Source organism: Papilio xuthus, unplaced genomic scaffold (genome assembly GCF_000836235.2).
Source record: "Papilio xuthus unplaced genomic scaffold, Pxut_1.1 DF828952.1, whole genome shotgun sequence".
Lineage (NCBI taxonomy): Eukaryota > Metazoa > Arthropoda > Insecta > Lepidoptera > Papilionidae > Papilio > Papilio xuthus.
The window spans coordinates 5,660,402-5,681,012 of NW_013529697.1; the positions used below are offsets into that span (position 1 = coordinate 5,660,402).

A 20,611-nucleotide genomic window follows, 5' to 3' on the forward strand; every position below is an offset into this window, starting at 1 on the left:
TTAAAGCTTTATCACAGGGTAAAGGCAAGAGGTATATAAGAAGAATAAACATTATGGTTGAAAATATATAATTTATTAGAAAAATATTATAAGCAGTATGATTTACATAAATAAAACCTTTTTCTTTGTACAAAATTGTATTTATTTATATTGACTAGTTTACATCTAAATTTTGTAATAATACTTTTTAAATATACAATACATCGTAAGCAGCGTAAATGAAAAATAACTTTTATTTAAACTCTAATTAAAAGAGTATCAAAAATCATATTTCATTTTTGAAATCTAAAAATACAATGAAATAGTCATATTTTTAGATACCTATAAATTTGATAATCGTAATAAATATCAATGCTAAATAACCATAATTATAAATATCTTGGTTCTCTGATATCCTGGTACTTCACTTGCCGAGGATGATTTTTCTGGACGCACCGAAGCTCTGTCCAGACTGGCTGGCCAATTTATTTGTACCAGCTTGAAGACCTATAACCGCTTGTCCGGCACGAAGAACATCTTCGCTGAACTCGCGACGGTTTTCCTCCGCGGGTCTGGGTCCTAGGAAGGGGCCACGCCATTCAGGGTGTTTGTACGCCTAGGGAAATAAAATTGCAACTTTTAATAATATAATTTAAACTAATACCAGTCGCAATGAGGTGGATACAAATTTGCGCCATTGTTTTTCTTTTACTTATAAATGTTAACCAGCTTTCAGACTAAGTTTTTCATCGATGCCAAATTTCATTGTGATCCGTTGAAGCGTTCTGGAGATACGTAAAAAGAAACGTCCATCCATCCATCTAAACTAGCATTTATAACATTAGTAAGATGATAAGTAAACTAAGGAATCTATTTATGCGACAATTCAATGTGGTTTCAAAAAAAAGTCGCACATATTTTGCAAACTTAATTGCCCATAAAGATATCGTTACAAAGTTTTTAGTAACATATTAATTTCGCAACATTGAAATGTGTCGAATTTAATCAATATGTTGGCATTACAAAACATGCGCCGGTTACGAAGTTCACTTTCTGCTATTTTAAAATTAAACATTATGTAAATATCAGCTGTATTTGGAACAAAATATTTGAACCACGATTAGACTATGTTTCCTTTCTAGGAGGACGATTAAAACACCTATTTTAGTGGGACTATTAAAGCGCATGTCTTAGTTCTGTCTCGTAATGCCATTCCAACTACCAAACAAAACAGTTCAATGACTCGTGTAACAATGTCACTTACGCATTTGAACAGAGTAAAAGTGTACAGATGAACCATTATTGAATAAGATACCTATCCTTGTTCATCTAGTCAATTAACTTGCTATATAAAATTGGCTTTGTTTTTTTTTTGTTTATATTAGCAGTTTTTTGTTAATTTACTAATATTTTTGTACTATTCCTACTAAGCTCTATGCTTGTGCTAGGACGTGGTTTATAACAATAGTTGAATGGGGGGATTCGAACCCCCGACCTAATAATTGGAAACCTTAACCTTAACCATTAGGCTATCGATGGTCACATATTTAAATCGGTAACAACTGCAATTGGCTTCTCACACCTTGTGCTTGTAATAATCTAATAATATTAGGGTCTACGCTTGTTTTTTTTAATTCCCATAATCTTCAAAGCATTAAACAGCTTGTCAATTAAGTGTAGCTTCTATAATACTTCTTCAAAATAATGTGAGGTTTTACTTAATATACTCTGTGCCACTTTTATTGAACTTCTAAAAGCATTTGTTTCGCCATTTCTATATTAAGAGAACAATGCACTAGAGATATGCATTTAAGGTTGCATTAATATTGTTTGTGTTACATTGTTTTAAAGTTTGTTAATAAACATAACGTCCTGCGGTCTCGTAATAAACAAGACTGTAGTTGACAAATCGTAAGCCTTTGTACCTAATGCCAACAACATTTCTGATTATGAGCTAAAAAGCTCTACTATAAAATAAGTACTAATATAAAACTGCTTGGATATATTTTTTTCTTAATTTACTAATCACAATTTTATTTTTACCTGCCAGTATGTAACTCAATCTAAAAGACTTTTACAAGGTTCATATCTCTGTTTTATTAGAAGGATGACAATATGTTTAAATGCAAGTTTCGTCAGTGGAAACCAGAGATAACTTCATCTTACCGTCCTTCCAAGAGCAAAGATCGTTTGTGTGACGAGTGCAATGTTCTTTTGGTCCCAGAGGTCAGTCGATTGGAACAAATCGACGTCAGGCACGCCGTACTTGACGCACGCATTTTGGAACCTACAAAAAAAGTAAATAATCAATCCAAGTATTTTTTTAAATTAATTCTTAATTCTAATCGTTATATGCTCCCGGTACCTTATGATACGAATTGGTTATTGATAGCCAAAGTTTTAGGCCTTTTGCACACAAGGCAACGTAAATAGTCGAAACACATATTGTATGGTTCTCGAGAATTGCATTGCGCGCGCTCCGTACACACAAAGTTGAATCGTATACGCGCGTCATCCAACCGGTCAGTACAGTAGCGGCTACATGTTGAAAAATTGCGGCGACTTTTACCACGACGATCTTTTACCGCGACAAATAGGTGGCGAGAAACTGTCACTGGTGATGACAGATAGAAATGTCGGCGACGCGCGCTGAACACGAATCTCTATGTCATTGTACTGTATAAGTCACTTAGCTAACTAAAATCGCCGGGATTCGAAGATTTACGTTACGCGTATAGAGGGCTTCGCACGGAAACATACGGAAGTTTAGCGGAATTGCATTAAGAGTAGCTGTTTCGACCTTCACATTGCCGGCCTAATGGAAATCCACTAAGACATGGCTATTATATTACTTAGGTTATAAAAAGTTATATACATGGCAAAAAAATAACCTTACTTCGTTTGCTAATTAATTCATCAGGAAATATTGCAATTAATTTACACACAACGTTTTCTTGTAACATTGATGCTATATATTTTAATTCTACTGGAATAGACAGATAAAGAAAAAAATCGATATATAGAATATGACAAAGGCAAAATAAAATGGGATCACTAGATGGCCATTGCATCCCTTTATGACCCGTCAATAACTGAAATTCTGTTCATAGCATGTCTCTTGCAAATTATGACGTGTCAATTTTTTTTTAAATTTTAAATTAAGAATCATATTGATGCACGTACTGATTAATGTTGTCCATATATTTGTAATCGCCGCCGGAGACGTTGACCTTGGTGATGATACCGGGCTGCAGCCTGTTCATCAGCTTGCAGAGGATGATGCCGTCGCGGAGTGCCAGCTCGTAAGGTAAATCGGCGGGAAACTTCTCTCCGATCACCGCCTCTATCCATTTTTGAGCCTCAACTTCCTTTTCTGGCTCACGCTTGCCAGCACGCTGGGAAAATGAAAGAGATTCTGTTTATTATTTATATCTATAATCTAACTCAAAAAATTGTATTGTGTTCAAGATTAAGACATTCGAGAAGCTCTCCTCATGTTTGTATAAGAACCCTTTCTAAAGAGAACTAGGAACAAAATTAGAAATTATTTACGTTTTATTATTATTATTATGTTACGACTTCTAAACGTTGACTTAAATATCAATTTTTATTTTTATATTTACGATTTTATCCTTCGTGTACAAAGAAACCTTGTTGAAGAAATTTTTAAGGTAGTTCCTGATGAAAATCTTATTGGTTATGCGAAGCTTAATAATCATAAAGTGTACCCGCTGTGAAGGAAGCAGTCACTTGTGTGTCACATTTATTGTTTATAATAAAAAAGGATCGTCGTGCTTTATTCTGATTGAATATACCATTGTATTAATTAATAAATTCTCTTGCATTTTATATTACCAGTGAGTACATAAATAGCTGTAGGTTAACTTATATCTTTATTGAACATGAACTTTGTTGTCGTTTGGTGGCGTTCTGTGATAACGTAGTGAATTGCAATTTTTATAATACAATGTTAATACTTGGGATTTTATGTTTATACGCAATATTTAATACTAATCCGTTTATTCTTTTGTTTATATTTTTCTATATACCAAAACATTTTTCTATGTTACTGTGACGGAAAAATACCACGTTAATTCGGAATTTTAATGTGTAAGTATAAACATAATTATCATATTTCGTTTTTTTATTTTTTAGCATTATTTTTTTAATATGCCGTGCATGTTATGTCCTGTAGTCCGGATCTATTATATGGCTATTTTTGTTTACCTCTCTTTTCACGCAATCGCATAGAAAAGTCTCGGGGTTGTGATGATTAGGATGGTGGCATTGATCACTAATAACCAATGAGAGGAAGACAATATGGCGTAGTTCCATATTGCCAAATTACCGTGATGTCAAAAGGATGTATTTTTGGAGTCGTACCGAAGCTCATTCCAGGTTTCTTATCTTTGTTTTGTCCGTCAGAGTTTTTGGAAGAAGGATAATAAAAATATAACCGCACTGTATAAAGATCGCTGTAATAAAGTAAAGAAAAGGCTTTATTTCCAAACTATAAAGGTAGTCACGTAATTAATAAAAAAAACATTAATGGCCTCAACGTGACAGTGATATAACTTGAGTATCGTTTTGTGATTGTAGTTATCTGACAAGGTTTATTACATAAACTAATGTTATTGTTTATGTCCAAGATTTATTTATTTCGTGACATGTCTTAAAACTAAAAAAAAGAACTAACAATTATCAATGGTATAATTTAACAGTGGTAGAGCCCGCTTTGATATCCCGAATTGTCCCGGCTCGCCCGGTGAAATACCACGATCACACAGAAGACAGGCGTGAAGTGGAAGCAATTCCGCGTTTCGTCTGATGAGTGTGCGTCCCGGAGGCCTAATTTAGTCCTCTTTCCTCTCCCACCATTTTTCTTATAAGAAAAGGATGGGAAGTGAAAGTGGACTTTCCGGATGAGAGGAAGCATGGGAAGGGAAAATATTTTATTTATGTGCATCATCTCCTCCGTCGATTGAAGGTAGGCAACTCATATGCAATTGCGTATGTCTATGGGCAACGGTGACTTCGCTATTTCAAGCGATTTGAGGTGCCCGCTCACTCGTTTGTCACCTTATGGTATTAAAAAAAATCAATTAGTTTGAATGACAATACGACCAATAAAATGTTTTTATTTTTATTGATCACCTTTAGAAAAACTATTTTCATTGTTGCATTCTTCGTTAATGTAATTGAGTTAATTGATATAATAAACGATTAAACAAGCATGTTATTACTGCTCCGAACTGCCATATGCGAACATTTTAATTTATAAGATGACATTTATAAATTGGTGATAGAGTTTTTGTAAACAATATTTAAGAGATATTATGATGTTCATTAAGTGTATTCGTGTATTGATATTTCATGTAAATTTTAACCTTACCCTTGACAATGAGAGTTGAGAGTAGTTCCACCGTCGCAGCAATTGTATTCTCAAATATTGCTGTCTTTGTTTTTTCAAAGGGAATGAGATGAGACACAAGACTCATGGCAGTGTAAACCCATTGCAATAGTTAACCTTCTTGCATGTAATTTCCAGTTATGGATATATGATGCGTATCATCGAAAACAATTGTATTTTTACTGAACATTTATAATTATGTTTCAACCATTTTCTCTTTATTGGATTTTGTACGATGTTTTGTTGTTGATTACTTATATAATATTTTCAATTAGTTCATTTTATAATGAAAGAAACTATTTTTATATAAATTACCAATCCATTTTTCTCGTATGTTTATATGATATGACGTTTGGCTTGGATATATATTTCGAAAGCAATCAAAATGTATTATTTGTACGCTGAAAGTGAATTTATTCAGAAAATCGTTATAAAATATCCAGCCGGGTATTTTCCAAGACGTGGAGCACGGGTTCCGTTTTCAGTTTGGCGCTGTGCCAAACAAGATTGTAATTATACAAGCGGCCGTTCCTTAAGAACGTATTACATCATGGACTTTTTTAATATCCATATGTTTACTGTTTACAAAAGCTGTAAGCCACTTTTTTTTAAATCTGAAAAGTTACGAGTGATGATGAGTTAAAATTAATTACTTGTGTCACTCGGCCTTTGTTAACAGATATGTCTTTTCAGATTAATTAGCAATTATTTGAGTTCATACAACTTTTTTTATTTAAATATATATGAAATTTATGTGTTCAAAGCATGTAACATTGTGGTATGGTGATGTTTTAAAATGATCGTAAAGTCATAACAATGTTTTTACGGGCGTCGTGTTAAGCCCCTATGAAATTATTTTTAACGTTTCATACCGTTGCATTAATAATCAAGAGAGCCGATTGTAGTGATCGGATTTCGACATTTAAAACTCATATTTGGTTGAAAAGCAATAGCTGTTGTTTGCGACTTCGTTTTCTTCCTTAATTTTTAGTAGACTGTTCACCACAAGGTTTTTTGCTTAATTTCTAAAAAAAACTTTACTTACTTTACTGATGAAAGTTAAATAGAACTTTAGACTTGTTACTAACCTTATGTGAGCTAAGCTAGCTTTAAAACTTATTAAAGTAGACATTTCCTTAATAATTTTAATCATTGTATAACATAAAATTAGTCGACATAACCGATGTAGTACAAAGGAATAAACATTACAAATTTACTTTCTCCTCAGAAATTAATAAAAATAGATCTGAACCGAAATAGAGGAATTAAACGTAAATAATTTTGGGCCGAGATCCAAAGCAACCGCTGTACAATTTATGATAAGCTTTTCAAGTCAGTTTTTACTTCATAAACATTTTAATAAAATATAATGCACACATGTTTAGATTGTATTTTATATCGTTTTATTTCTTACTTTATTTCGTCGCCAAGAAATTTATATAATATAAAAAATAGGTACCTAAGAAGGTGAAAGCGAACATCTGCAAAACAATTACGTTTACTCTACATCATGAATATATCTTGTAAAAAAAGTAAGCTTTTTAGTTACTTCCTTTTTTAAAATTAATTAATTGTTCTTATGCGATTAGATACTTTAAATGTAACTAGAAACAATACGACCGACTGAATACCATTTGTCAAAAAAGTTTCGTAAATTAGCATAATATTTAAAAAGAACATTTAAAAAGAATTGTTTTTTTGTAATCGACAATAATTCATACGTCTTGTGTTATAACAAGACGTTTACATTGGTCTTTACAGCCGGAAACAGCATAGCTGAATATCGAATCGGAAGACGCACGCAGAGTAAAAATAGCAATGATAGAATCAGTGCGCACTCGCACTGTTGTAATATTCTAGAATATTGGTACATTGAGAAAATGTTTTTAAAATAAACATTAAACAACTAAAATATTTATAAGTGTACTTTTTTGGAATGTGGGGCGGGGATATTCAAAAAATTATCTTTTTCGGGGGAAAGACAGGGTTAGGTGAGTTTTTCTACTCACTAAATCCCCCTGGATGGCTTTAGTGCGACAACGATGGTCTCCAATGTAACGAACCGGAACCCTGTACACTGTGCCTCTCCACCACTCCAGGAAACTATTTCCTCGTGCCTTCAAACAATGTAGCGAAACAGGACCACGCCGTGTAGCTATCCTCCAAAAATTCACTGTGCCTACAGATCACAATCAAAAGTTCAAGTAGTTAGTAGCTAGTGGATAGCATTCAAAGAAAGCTTTGAAACTCTCTTTATATAAATTTTAGTAATTTACGGGATATACATAAGTGCTAATAGTATTTTCGACAAAATATTTCGTAACTCTTGCATATACTCGCCTTAATTTAGCAACAAGGAAATATTTTTAATAGTACGCATCTTCGTCTGTTACGGCCAAGATGCGACGATTGACAACACATCATCGCGCCAACTTTTGTATCCCAAGCGTGAAGTCGATGCTCGTTAATTTGATGGCATGACAAGAATTGGCAATCGAATGTGTATTAATCAAGTCATTACAATTGTGATACTTTTAATAGTGACAAATAGTTGAATTGATGAATTCAACTATGCGGTTCAGGAAGACCATATTTAGGTAAAACTCCTTTCGCCGAAGAACTTCTTCGAGCAATAGAAGCTATATTTTAAATGATGATAACACAGAATTCATTTATAGATAAGGACTTATAACATGTAACCAAATCATAATAATCTATAGTAAAATTGTCAAGCTCAAACGAACATTTTCATTAATACTTACAACTTACCAAGGTTTACAGTTGCTGTCAAAATTAAATATCATGATATAATCATTACGTGTTTAGACAGCGTCATAGTTCCGTTATGTGACGTGTGCATTTTTAATTATGTATGTACATGGAGAGTACATAGACATATGTATATATGACGTGACAGCCGCCTCCGCCCAAAGCGCTTTGCTGGGCGGGCGGGAGTCGCCGCAGTCTGCCTAGCGATATCGCCGCGGATACAGGTCTATCAGTGCGATCTAAACCGGATACTCTACAACAATGCCTGTACGTTCAATAACATATCATATCTTAAAATGTGCATCTAATTAACTATTCTTTTCGTTAAATAATCTATTACTTTTTCTTGGTACCTTACAATTAACTTTTTATTTTATTTTTTAAAAACTTCAAATTATAATATTTACTAAAGTTTTAAGTGACAGTGTGGCCATTATAACAATTATTTTATACTATTTTTCAACTATACTGTTTTAAGCTTCTGTAATAGATTAATGCGCGCGCGCAGCTGCGTTCATGACCGTCCTTTCATCCCGAAAGTGTTCCAGACGCCGAGATAACTTTCGTTTATGTTTAGTTTATTTTCGTAGATGATACTGGAATATGCCCGCTTCACCATTAAACGGATACATCTTGGCACTGGAGCGGGTATTTTATGGCGCACGTTCAAAAACATGTTTTTATTTGTAATCATTAATGAAAATACTCCGTTCACAGGCCAGGAACAAGGACCAAGAACAAGAGGTTTTGACCTGGATCACTCAAGTGTTGGGTGAGCCATTGCCCAACGGCGCGTACGAAGATATCCTCAAGGATGGCGTCGTGTTGTGCAAACTCATTAACAAACTCTCCCCTGGATCTGTGAAGAAAATTCAAGAAAGGGGTACCAACTTCCAGCTTATGGAAAACATTCAAAGGTAAATTTCTTAAATGATTCGAGTGTGATTGCAATAATGAAGCGGTGTTGCAGGCGATTTATTTTTAAACGTCCATTACAGATTCCAGGCCGCCATTAAGAAGTATGGAGTGCCAGAGGAAGAAATCTTCCAGACTGCCGATCTTTTCGAACGACGCAACATTCCTCAAGTCACCCTTTGCTTATATGCATTGGGAAGAATTGTTAGTATTATTTACGACTAATATTATTTATTGAACTGATATAATTGATAATTATTTGTAATTTAAACAATATTATTATAATTTACAGACTCAGAAGCATCCAGAATGGACTGGACCTCAACTCGGCCCCAAGATGGCGGACAAGAATGAACGCACCTTCACCGAAGAACAACTGAGGGCACACAACGCTGAACTTAACCTCCAAATGGGTTTCAACAAGGGCGCCTCACAGGCCGGTCTGGGTTCATTTGGCAACACTCGCCATATGTAATTACATTAGCCTAAGTGTGGAGGGAAATGTAATCTTTAAAACATCAACAAAACTTTGACATTTACGTAATGATTTGGCGGACTTTTTGACAGCTACGAATAAAAGAGCGGGAAATAATGAGTTATGTTTTTAAAGATCGTTTCTATGTTGGGTACATGAGACCAATGCCGATTTATTCGGAAAGTCAGTATTTTTATTTATTTTTTATTTTTATATGCTTGATAAGGTTTTATTTATGTTGAATTGAGTATTTCTTTAAAATTGTTAACACTGATGTGATATTAATCTCAAAATCTTAGTAAAGAAATCAAATAACAATAATATTGAGTTACAGTAAACAATACTAAGGGTTTAATTTATTTTTTATTTCTAAGTAACTGTAAAATTTCTTGCAATAAACCGTTTTTTAAGAAAATGTTTTATTTGTGCGCAAAGTATGAACCTAATTACTAATATCTAGTGAAATAAATCTATAAAGAACCCAATAAACCACATAAATACGTCTACCCTAGAAGGTGCTCGGGTCTCCATTTACGAGGAATTAAAAAAAGCTTATTGACTTCTGTGTACTTCCAGATTATGTTCTACATCTATGCCAAAATTCAGCAAGATTCGTTAAGCCGTTCTTGAAATAACTTCTAACAAACAAATATTCATCCATCCTTATATCTAAACATTCGCATTTATAATATTAGTAAGATTGTCTTTATAAATATCTATTGACATTATAAAAAGGCGTAATTATTTAATTGATAGCGAACTCCAACATCCATATGCCACTACTTTAAAATAAAAGGTCTATATTTAACTGCAAGGCTACCAGTTCAATGAACTCTTTATACTAAAAATTAATCTTTTTTTTTACGAAATATTAAATGAGATCTTTCTGCAAATGATTTAATTTTACAAGATAGAGATGGTCTTGATGACAAAAGTAGATTAAAAAATTGATACCTCTAAAAAAGAGGGTCGGGGGAGAATATTTTTGAAGTGTACTCTACTTTGACTCTCGAAAATAATCATATACTTTCCAAGGAACCTTCAATCGAGACCGTTCACCTTTAATTTTAAATATTGGGCTAATTTTAATAAGACAAGCGTTAATAACGTGTATTTTGAGTAGTGATGAAATGTGTTATTCTGGAACTCAAATTAATCATGCGATGCTTTTCCTTGGCCTAATTACAGACGTTGTACGTGTGTACCATCAGAGTGCCAAAGCTGGTTTCTGATTCAAATTATAAATTATGAAAGTAATATTTTAATACGAGCTGTTGCACGTGACACCGTCCTCGCGGAATTAAAAAAACACATAATTAATAGCCTATGTGTTCTTCCAGAGTATTTTTTTATGAGAGAAGGGGGCAAACGAGCGGCGGGAACACCGAGGTGTTGTTACACCCACGGACAACTGCAACACCAGAGAAACTGCATAAGCGTTGCCGACCTTTAAGGAAATGGTATGCTCGCTTCTTGTAGATCTCTAAGTCGTAGTGGCTTCCAGAGTATGTTCTATATATATGCCAAATTTCATCGAGATCCGTTCAGCCGTTCTAAAGATACCTTAAAACAAATATCCATCGATCCATCCATCTAAACATTGGCATTTATAATATTAGTAAGATGTAAGTATCGAAAATATCTCTTTAAATTTTAAATGAAGTTGTATCTAATAACATAACTAAAATATCCTAAATTGAAATAACGTATTTAAAACGTTTCATTATAATATCTCCAAGGCCATCTTTTACTTTTACTCTTACATAATGTATTTATCAAAACCACTCGATAGGTGGCGTTGTCTTGCGAAATAAGCATATTATAATTCCGTAATACTTATTTATTATAATACTTAGAACTACATTTTTAACGTGTGTGCAAATTATTAGATGTGTATGAATAGATAATAAATCTATGTCTCATTTAATAATTATTTATTTTAAAACTCTGGTCGAAAAACAACAAAAGTTGTTACACAAGCAAAGCGTGCAGAATTATATTTATTTTCATATGTATGTCTAGAAGAGATAAATGAATTATTTAAAATTAACTTAAAAGCTAATTTGTCTTGCGCAATGAGAGTCTATTTGCAATTATATTATTAGAACCCGCATTTTCTGACTATGATAAATGTGAGTCTACTTTGATCTTGCGTCAAACACACATTAATTGACACCGTGAAGTGTAAATCAAAAGATCATTCAACTCTACAACCAACAAGTAAAGAATGTTCTCAAATATTTATAGGATCGAGTATTGTTCGATAAAAAAGGTAACTCGGAACTTAATATCTTTGATTTGGATATTAATCAATAGGTCTTTGAAACAACTAACATATCTTCGATTCTAGGACAATCTAGGATGGTCTGGATAAAATAGATTCTTCTTATATAAGTATCAAAAAAAAATTAAAAGTGTACTTTAAGAAATCCGGGTCAATAACCTTCAGAGAAAATTTTAGTATAGAAACTACAGAGAGCAAAAAGTTTATTTAAGCTGCCGACTAATTTATTCTTTCCAGACATAACATCATATTGTAGAGATAATAAAATATGTTTATACTAGAATGTAACATACCTAAATTTAGGTTTATGTTACATTTCAGTATAAACTTTATAAAGCTAAGTAAACTATGTGTAATGAATAAACTTCTATATATAAACTAAATGTTCACTTTTTGGGAATATATTACACGTTATGTTAGCGTGGGTAATAGCGTGATATCTTTTATGTTCAATTTGAAAGGCCGCCAAGAGCGGGGGATGAACTGAGTTGTTATTGACACAGCCCTTGACTTACGTACTGGTTAAATCCGGACATTACTAATGATAATGACTGAGTACTCTATTAGTGTAACGCATATTTCTTGCATTTGCAAAACACTTTTAGGGGACAGCTAATCGTTAGAAGTTGGTATTTAGCGTGATTTTATTGAAATAGCAATTTACGTTCTTTGGAATAATAGGCCAATGTTTATTTCAAATTTTTAGCCAGAGATTTGTTACAATTACCTCGTCTCGAAATACAACGTCAAAAGTAGAGTTAAAGATATCTGCACTGATTTTAATACCATTTTAAGATACATTTGAAACTAATCCTTCAAGCTCCTCTGAGAACAATGACAAAGTATTTATTGTGAAATAAACTGCAATGTACAATATGCTACGTTGTAGTAATCGTTGTTTGTGATATATTAACACACGATTACACTCGTCACTGACCCTAGCCCCAAGCTAAAGTGCAATATTATTACGCAAATTACACCTCCTTGCAATTTGTACTCGCTACCAGGATTTTTTATATATTATTAATCCAAAATATATCAAATATATAAAGATGTTCTTAATTTTATTACATTTAATTAATGACAAAGTTTTGAATAATCCTTTTCTTAGTTGTGTCGTTATTCTCATGTATTTTTATATCAATCTAAGTATTTTTCCTAAATTATGCACAGAGTAGCTACTATAGAACAATTGAAAGCTACTGTTTGTTTTCTATTCCACTAATCCTTTCCCACGTGTCTTGCTTCATAAGAGAAGATCTTGCATTCGCCGCTCATATCTCAAGGCCGGTCGGTTGTTAGCCGTGCATTCGTCTGTGGCAACCCCTCGACTCATGGCCCTTACCTAACCAAACTAATTGGAACTAACGAATATCGAAACACGATTTTGACACACATCTGATGCTAATAGTACTAGGAAATCAAAACCTAATAGTAAATCCTAATAATTAGTATCTTTAATTCACAACTCTAACTTGCACTGTTTGAGCGAACTAATCGGAACTACATTGCCATTGTAGTTCTAAGAGTTAACGTAATTTAAAAAGATCGGGAAGAATGGAAAGTATGAGCAATTAGAAAAAAAATAAAAAAATGTAACCAGCCAGTAAATAAAAATTAACACAAGGATAATTCACAATTGATCCTAGTAATTACGGTCGAGAGAAACCTTGACTCCGATATAGAACATATTACCGTCAATCGATTGATTTAATTAATATTTAAATCGACAGTTACTAAAATTTGCATATAGTAATGTCATGATGTTTTATTAAGGAAACAGGAAAATCAACTAGTTGCTGAAATCCTAAATGCATATAATATTTATTTGTTAGCAACTTACAATGTTGCAATTATTTCAAATTGCTACTAACATTGTTTACAAAACTTTGTAATACCAAACGCGATGTATTTACAGAGAGGCATTAGCGTTGCCCTGTTATCTTACTAATATTATAAATGCGAATGTTTAGATGGATAAATGAATGGATATATGTTTGTTTAAAAGTATCTCCCGAACGGCTCATCGGATCTCGCTGAAATTTGCAACACATAGGCTACTTTTTAAGTTTTTTCTTTTGCAACTCCATTAGTATAGATATACATATACCAAATATCAGCGAGATACATGCAGCCGTTCTGGAGATACTTTCTAACAAACATCCATCCATCTAAAAATTCGCATTTATAATATTATAGTAAGAAGTAAGATGGTAGAATTTCGACCGATCGAGAGTCATCCACTTTCACCACTTTAAAACATTGTTTCTAAGTAAAGTACCATCATACTGTTACCACATCATACGGTAAGTAACGGTGCGGAACGAACGTAACACATATAACATTAATTAGGGCTCGATTACGATGCGAATTATTTGACGAGTTAAACTTGTTCTTCAGGAACTAGAACTAGGCTAGGGCACTAACTGCAACTGATTTCGATAAATTGTTAGCATCAATTTAAATTTATTCATGTAATTTTTCTATTCGTTATATTTTTAGTGTTACTTTAGAATACATGGTATTCCAAAGTACTTTATATCTATTTTGTTAGTATATTATAATAAACAATAAACGAAATCTGTGCAAATATATAATAATTTAAATTAAGTACTAAAAGCAGTTTCTAAATACCTCTTTCTACAGGACTAATGGACAATATCAGGAATGATTTAGTGTACCGCCCACTCAGACTGCATTCTGCAGCTGTTTAATGTAATGATCATAGCTTTCTATATATCATTGCAAATGACCTTACACAAATGTATATTTTATTTTTTGGCTTTTATATTACCTACTTCGATTCCAGCTTTTTTACTATGGCAACTAAATTATCTGATAATTAATGTTTACAAACAAATAGCTTACATCAAGAAGATCAATGTCAAAGCGTGTATATCAAATGACGAACGTTACCAACAGTATTCTGGACAAAAAACTATCACTGATATCCTAAAACAGTAACGAGGCGTTTAATTTCATCAGTTGTGAAGTCATTTGTTTATTGACCAATTTACGATAAATGTGTAAGGAAAATTTTATTTACATAGCTAGCAATTATTTTGGTAGCTCCCCACCTTCGTGAGAGGTGGTGTTGCGGCATCAGAGCAGCATAGCGGGGACCGAGTCGCTGCAAGTCGAACAGCCAGCTCATGGCTGAGCAGCCAACCTGACGGGGTTCTAGTCGCGCGTTTCCCAGTTCGCACAAAATGCCTTACAAATTGTTCATAGTGACTTTGGTGCTACACTACACTGCTGCCGAATACTTTAAGATTAAGCGTGAGTATTCTTGGATACTATTGCAACGCGCGATTGTGAAGTTTGACCCACATTGGGACCACGATGATAAACAAACGAGACTCGGTCAAGCCGCACCGATTTCTTAACATAACTTTTATATAATATCTTATGATCTTTGTTTATATTGTTTTTATAATATTAAGTACTTTGCGACACATTATTATACTTTGGTAAATACATAAAGTACGTAATAAATTCTGATAATTATCCTGTTAAACAACATGAATTATGTAGACTAAGTATCCCAGGGGTAGTTAGTGTTCGTAGTAGATTGCATGATCTTATTTACATCTTGAAAAAGACATTTAATGAATACTAGGAAGCATCAAATAGTGTTTACATACCAAGTGTAAGAAGGGAAGAGAGTCACTTTTGATCATCTGAATGATTGATATTTACAGTATAAAAATTATCGTCATCGGCATTTTGGTCTCAGAAACACATGGTTAATCATATGTTTAAAGTATCCTAAGTACCATCTTCTATTTGGTCAATTATCAAAGTGTGAAAAATAGAATAGAAGAAATAAAATGTATTACTCGTTTATTTAACTATATTTTATAATATATTAATATCACCACTTCTTTATATCTCGGATAAGATTACTGATAATATTAGTCTTAGAACATAGTACAAGAACATATATCTGATAATTTCAGTAACAATATGAGTAAAGTTATTTGTCTTTTCTTCATCTTTGTTAAAAGTTATAGAATACGAATTATATAACAACAAAGCTTTATTCCTCCCTTCTATATTCTTATAAACTTACTAAACATTCGATTGTGTATTATTTCAGCTGATTTCGTAAAGACATGTTTCAAAAGCGACCCAGAATTCGACGACTGTTCGAAACAAGCGGTCCAACAACTGTTCAACGCTTTGGGACCCGGTAAGTTATTTAAAATTATGTTTTATGCTTGTAAACAATTAGGTCTAGTATATTTTCTAACACAATAAAGTTTGTTTACAGTGCCATGATGTACGCCCACAATGCTTAATAATTACAAATAATATTGCAAAACCTTTAGTTATTAATATTTACTTACTAATATTACAAATGCGGTTGTGTTTATGGATGGATGTTAGTTAGAAGTTATGTGAAGTACGGCTTAACGTGTAAAACATAGTCTGTAAGAAAACATAGGGTACTAATTACGTTTATTTTTCATTCTCCTGCCGAAGGAGTCGCGTTCAAAAGCTAGTATGATGATGTCGAGACGGTCCAGATTAATTCCTATCAAGCTACTTGTGACATTGGCAACATAAAATGGCTTACTTGTTAGTAAATGTGTTTGTTTACATAAAGAGTAACCTGTTCAAAAGATGTAACACTCTGTATATGTCCTTGACCAGATACATTGTATTCATTAAGCAAATCACCAATAAAATGTTCGAAGTTGAACTAGCTCTGTTACGATACTTTGCCTCGGATTATGGATATTGCGTTATTATATAGTTAGATGGTGTTGCACAGATTGCTAAGAATGATAGTGGGTTGGTAGGTTCACGAGCCACTAGGCTAGTCACATAGCCTCAATTACGAAACATATATAGGTGCATAACTTGCGGAAAGCGAAAGCGCTGTTTCTTCATCATGTTTACATGACTCCGCAAGAGCAACATTACATTTTATAAATTTTTCCGTGGAAAAGCACTTTAAATCCTTCAAAAACTTTGCACAAACTCATTCGTATTATTGTAAATATTTAAATGTTAATTATGTGTTCCAGGTTTACCTGAAATAGGCATGGTGCCACTGGATCCTTTGAAGATTCCTAAAATAAGAATCTTACAAGGAGATGGCCCGGTGAACGTAAATGCGGCACTCGATGACGTCTTAGTGTCAGGGTTCGGAAATACTGAAGTTTTGTTGAGCCAGTAAGTTTAAACTACTACTCATTTATGCTATCCTAGTACTAAGAGCAACTGTTTGATCGACGTATCGAACAACTGACGATTGACGTTACCGAAGATGGATTTAATCCATCCATAATTTAATAATAATATCATAATGAATGACATCGTAAAATCTTCAATTATTTTTTTTCAGGGTGGATGGCAAAAGTTACAGCTTTTACACAAAGGTCAGAGTACCAAAAATAAGGATAGAGGGAACGTACGACTTAAAGGGAAAAATATTGTTAATTCCATTAGTTGGTAGGGGACTCTGTTGGTTTGAACCCAGTAAGTTATGTTTTGTTTTATAGTAATTTAATTTGTGTTATTTCAATTTTGAAATGAGTGACAAAGTATAATTTAATTTGAAATTATTTTCAGCAAATATGACTATTGATATTGTAAGTGACGTAAAGTTGTATGATAAAGATGGATTTGTATTCTTCAATGTCACTGGAGCACACGTAAAATATACTATTGGTGGATTAAAATTAAGAATGAACAATCTATTTGATGGAATTTCATCTCTTGGTAAGTAAAAAATTTTAGTCGTTTTTGACGCCATCTATGAGCCATAAAGAACAATAGTTGGATTGAGGATACGCTATTTTTGCCTTTCACATGCAGATGGCAGTAGGTTACTCACTATCTCACCCATTCGCTTCTCGTTTATGTAGTCCTAGTATATCAAATTTACAATTTGCAACGTTTTATTTTCCCGCGGAGGGATTTTGTAGAATTTTGTCCTCGTTCGTAAAAAAAACTTCATTAAACTTCACTTCCATGAAATTTTTATTTTCCCTTGTTTCATAAAGTTTTTTAAAAGTGATTAAATTAAAATATTAAATTAATTTTGAAGTTAAAGTTTTTTTTTGTTTTTAAAACGTTTTTATTTATGTTTCAGAGGACAGCACAAACGCGTACCTAAACGCTAATTGGAGACCTGTATCTGAATCATTACGACCAATCCTGTCAAAAACAATTGAAGATATTTTATTGGGTTTCTTGCAACAACTATTTCACAATTTACCTGCGAATTTCATGATCGGCGATATTAAAAATAATATTAAGAAATCTGATAAAAAAGTCTGATCGAAGTAGATTTTTTAGAAATGTATTTAAGTATATTTAGTTGTAATCATCTTCATACTATCACTTTCTTTCTGTGCAATAGAAAAACAATAACAATTAAAGCACGTTTGTGTTCAAATTAGACAAACTAATTAATTTATAGCAGTATTCAAAGTGATTTAATGTTTGTGCTAAGGCTAGATAAAATATTGTACTGATAACATAGGTGTAAATTTGTAAATAAAGTTTTTAAAACGACGACATTTTTTAATTTAACATTCGATGTAAAATTCAGTTAGTAGTCAATGTTATTAAACCTTTTATAACTTACGTTATGTTCTTACTATTTATGTATATCATGATTAACACATTCTAAAAAAATCGCTAGTCGTAAAACACCTGAAATTCAGGTAACCGTTTCAAGGCCACGTAGTAAAATTAGTCATTGGTAAGCATTACACACACGTACGAATATCCAATAACAAAGTCTATATATAACACTTTATTAATCCTAACATTACAAAGAAAGTGGTAATAAAGTTAATTAAAATAATCGTGATTCATCGTCTTCGAGAGAAATGTTACTATAGACATTACTTAGGGTGACAATTTTTTAAGAAATGATTAATATCAAATATTATATGATTAGCATCCAAATGCTTTGGGTATTGTTTATTAATTTACCTGCCAAAGAGGACGACCGCCAGGCATTTTTCTACGGCTAATTCTTTGGTCACTACACAGAGATGAAAAATCACTATTCACTACAGTGAGTTTGGCACGTCCACCACTAGATGGCTCTCTTACAAAAGTTGAGAAGAAAATAAGCGCTGCTGACTCAAATAACGTGTTTTATACGACGCCAGAGAGCTTTGGGTGTAAATATCGGCGCGAACGGACACGAGGCAGAAACGATCGACCAAAATAATCGCCATACGTGGCCAGTACGTATTATTGAGATATTTTTACCATTGGGAATTACTAACTCGCCGTTTACTTTTGGAGTTACATTCTGCGAGTTTAGCTTAAAATATTTTACGAAGCTACTTTACGAGTGCTGCTTTAAAAATAACATTGCTGTTGTTAGGAATCCGTTATTTTTTTTTTCTTTACAACTAAACTAAGAATTTCTCCAAGTATGCAATAATGCCTTGGTTAGAAGCTATAGTGTTGATTAAGAGGTATTCATAATTAAGATGACCTTATTTTATTTACCTTTAGACAAAATTTCCAAAGGAGTTATTTAGTTATCAAGAGACTGCTTATTACTCAGTAAGTGAGCAAGGGGCACGAAAACGAAAAACGCAATAGAACAGGCGTCACGAGAAAGTATCCAGCACTGAAGTTTCGGATTAAGATTGTATATTTCATGGTCTCCAATATTTTATTTTTAGTTGGACGATGAAAAAAATGCAAAGACCATATCACTCAACCTCAATTGAAAGAAGATCGACTAATTTATTTTTATTAATTTAAAAATCAATTCGCCTGCCGACAATGAAGAGCAAATTACAAATATGAAATATTAATATGTACCTTTACACGAATTTACAGAAGGGTCTAGTCTACTTTGACTCTATTGTATACCTTACCAACATAAGTAAACAAACAATAATACTGTTAAAGAGGATGTATCAACCTCCATCAAATAAAGAAAAAATCTAAGACCATTCTGATTTTAAATTAGGCCTGACATTACCCTGGTATTGTTTCATTAAATTACAAAGGAATATGAAGAATGAAGGATATAGTCTAATTATTTGACCAAAATAATAAAGTCTAGAGATATCTGAATCATATCAGATCAAACAGAACCTTCAACAGATAATTTACGTATACTATCGATCAAATTACCGTGCAATTACGTAGCGTAGAGACGGATCGATATTTTTACACGTCAATACTGTAATGACATGTGTGCTATTGTATTCATAATGCATTTGTCTGTGTGTGCATAAACCGCATCTGCATTAAACCACTCTTGAATTCTGTATTCCTTGTCCAACAAGTTCCTGGTAAGACTAATCGTGGGAGGAATGAATGTCTCGATTTTCTGTATTCATCATATGATAAAAAAAATTATATAATAATATAAAATTGTAATTATTTACAGATTGAATATTAAAGAAAATATGTCGGCATGATTCTTATTTTAAATTGTAATCATTTTATGTTTCAACTTTTTTGTATAGGATTTCAAATCCTTTAAAAAAATCCATACCATTCTTAAAAAAATACGCAATGCAAAAATAAATCTATTTTTTTTGCAAAGGTAAATTTAAAATGAAAATAGATTCATCGAACCCAAAGAGGGGATTTTTTTAATCAAAAATGGAAACTATAAAGATGAAAATATTTTTAACATTAAAGCAGCATTTTAACATTGCATTATCATGAAGGTTAATAAAAAGGCCGGTGACCGAAAGATGCAATGACCCAGAGAAGGGTGCCCGAAGGGGATAGGGCCCCTTTGGTGGCGCTTGTGAAAGGAACGATCACCAGGGCAGCA

At 32.8% G+C, this 20,611-nt stretch overlaps 3 protein-coding genes across 3 annotated transcripts; 2 read left to right on the forward strand and 1 right to left on the reverse strand.

The window, feature by feature from the left end:
- Positions 1 to 61: 61 nt before the first annotated feature.
- LOC106126925 (muscle-specific protein 20-like) lies at positions 62 to 18,893 on the reverse strand. The gene is given in 4 exon segments (NM_001312103.1): positions 62 to 595; positions 2,146 to 2,266; positions 3,163 to 3,374; positions 18,787 to 18,893. Coding segments are annotated over 4 exon segments (552 nt in total). The 5' UTR covers positions 18,814 to 18,893; the 3' UTR covers positions 62 to 403.
- LOC106126934 (myophilin) lies at positions 8,371 to 9,907 on the forward strand. The gene is given in 4 exon segments (NM_001312142.1): positions 8,371 to 8,425; positions 8,876 to 9,075; positions 9,157 to 9,277; positions 9,366 to 9,907. Coding segments are annotated over 4 exon segments (510 nt in total). The 5' UTR covers positions 8,371 to 8,419; the 3' UTR covers positions 9,549 to 9,907.
- LOC106126916 (circadian clock-controlled protein-like) lies at positions 15,017 to 18,328 on the forward strand. Its single transcript, NM_001312050.1, is given in 6 exon segments — positions 15,017 to 15,111; positions 15,932 to 16,024; positions 16,866 to 17,013; positions 17,186 to 17,319; positions 17,413 to 17,562; positions 17,936 to 18,328. Coding segments are annotated over 6 exon segments (783 nt in total). The 5' UTR covers positions 15,017 to 15,041; the 3' UTR covers positions 18,124 to 18,328.
- Positions 18,894 to 20,611: the final 1,718 nt, after the last annotated feature.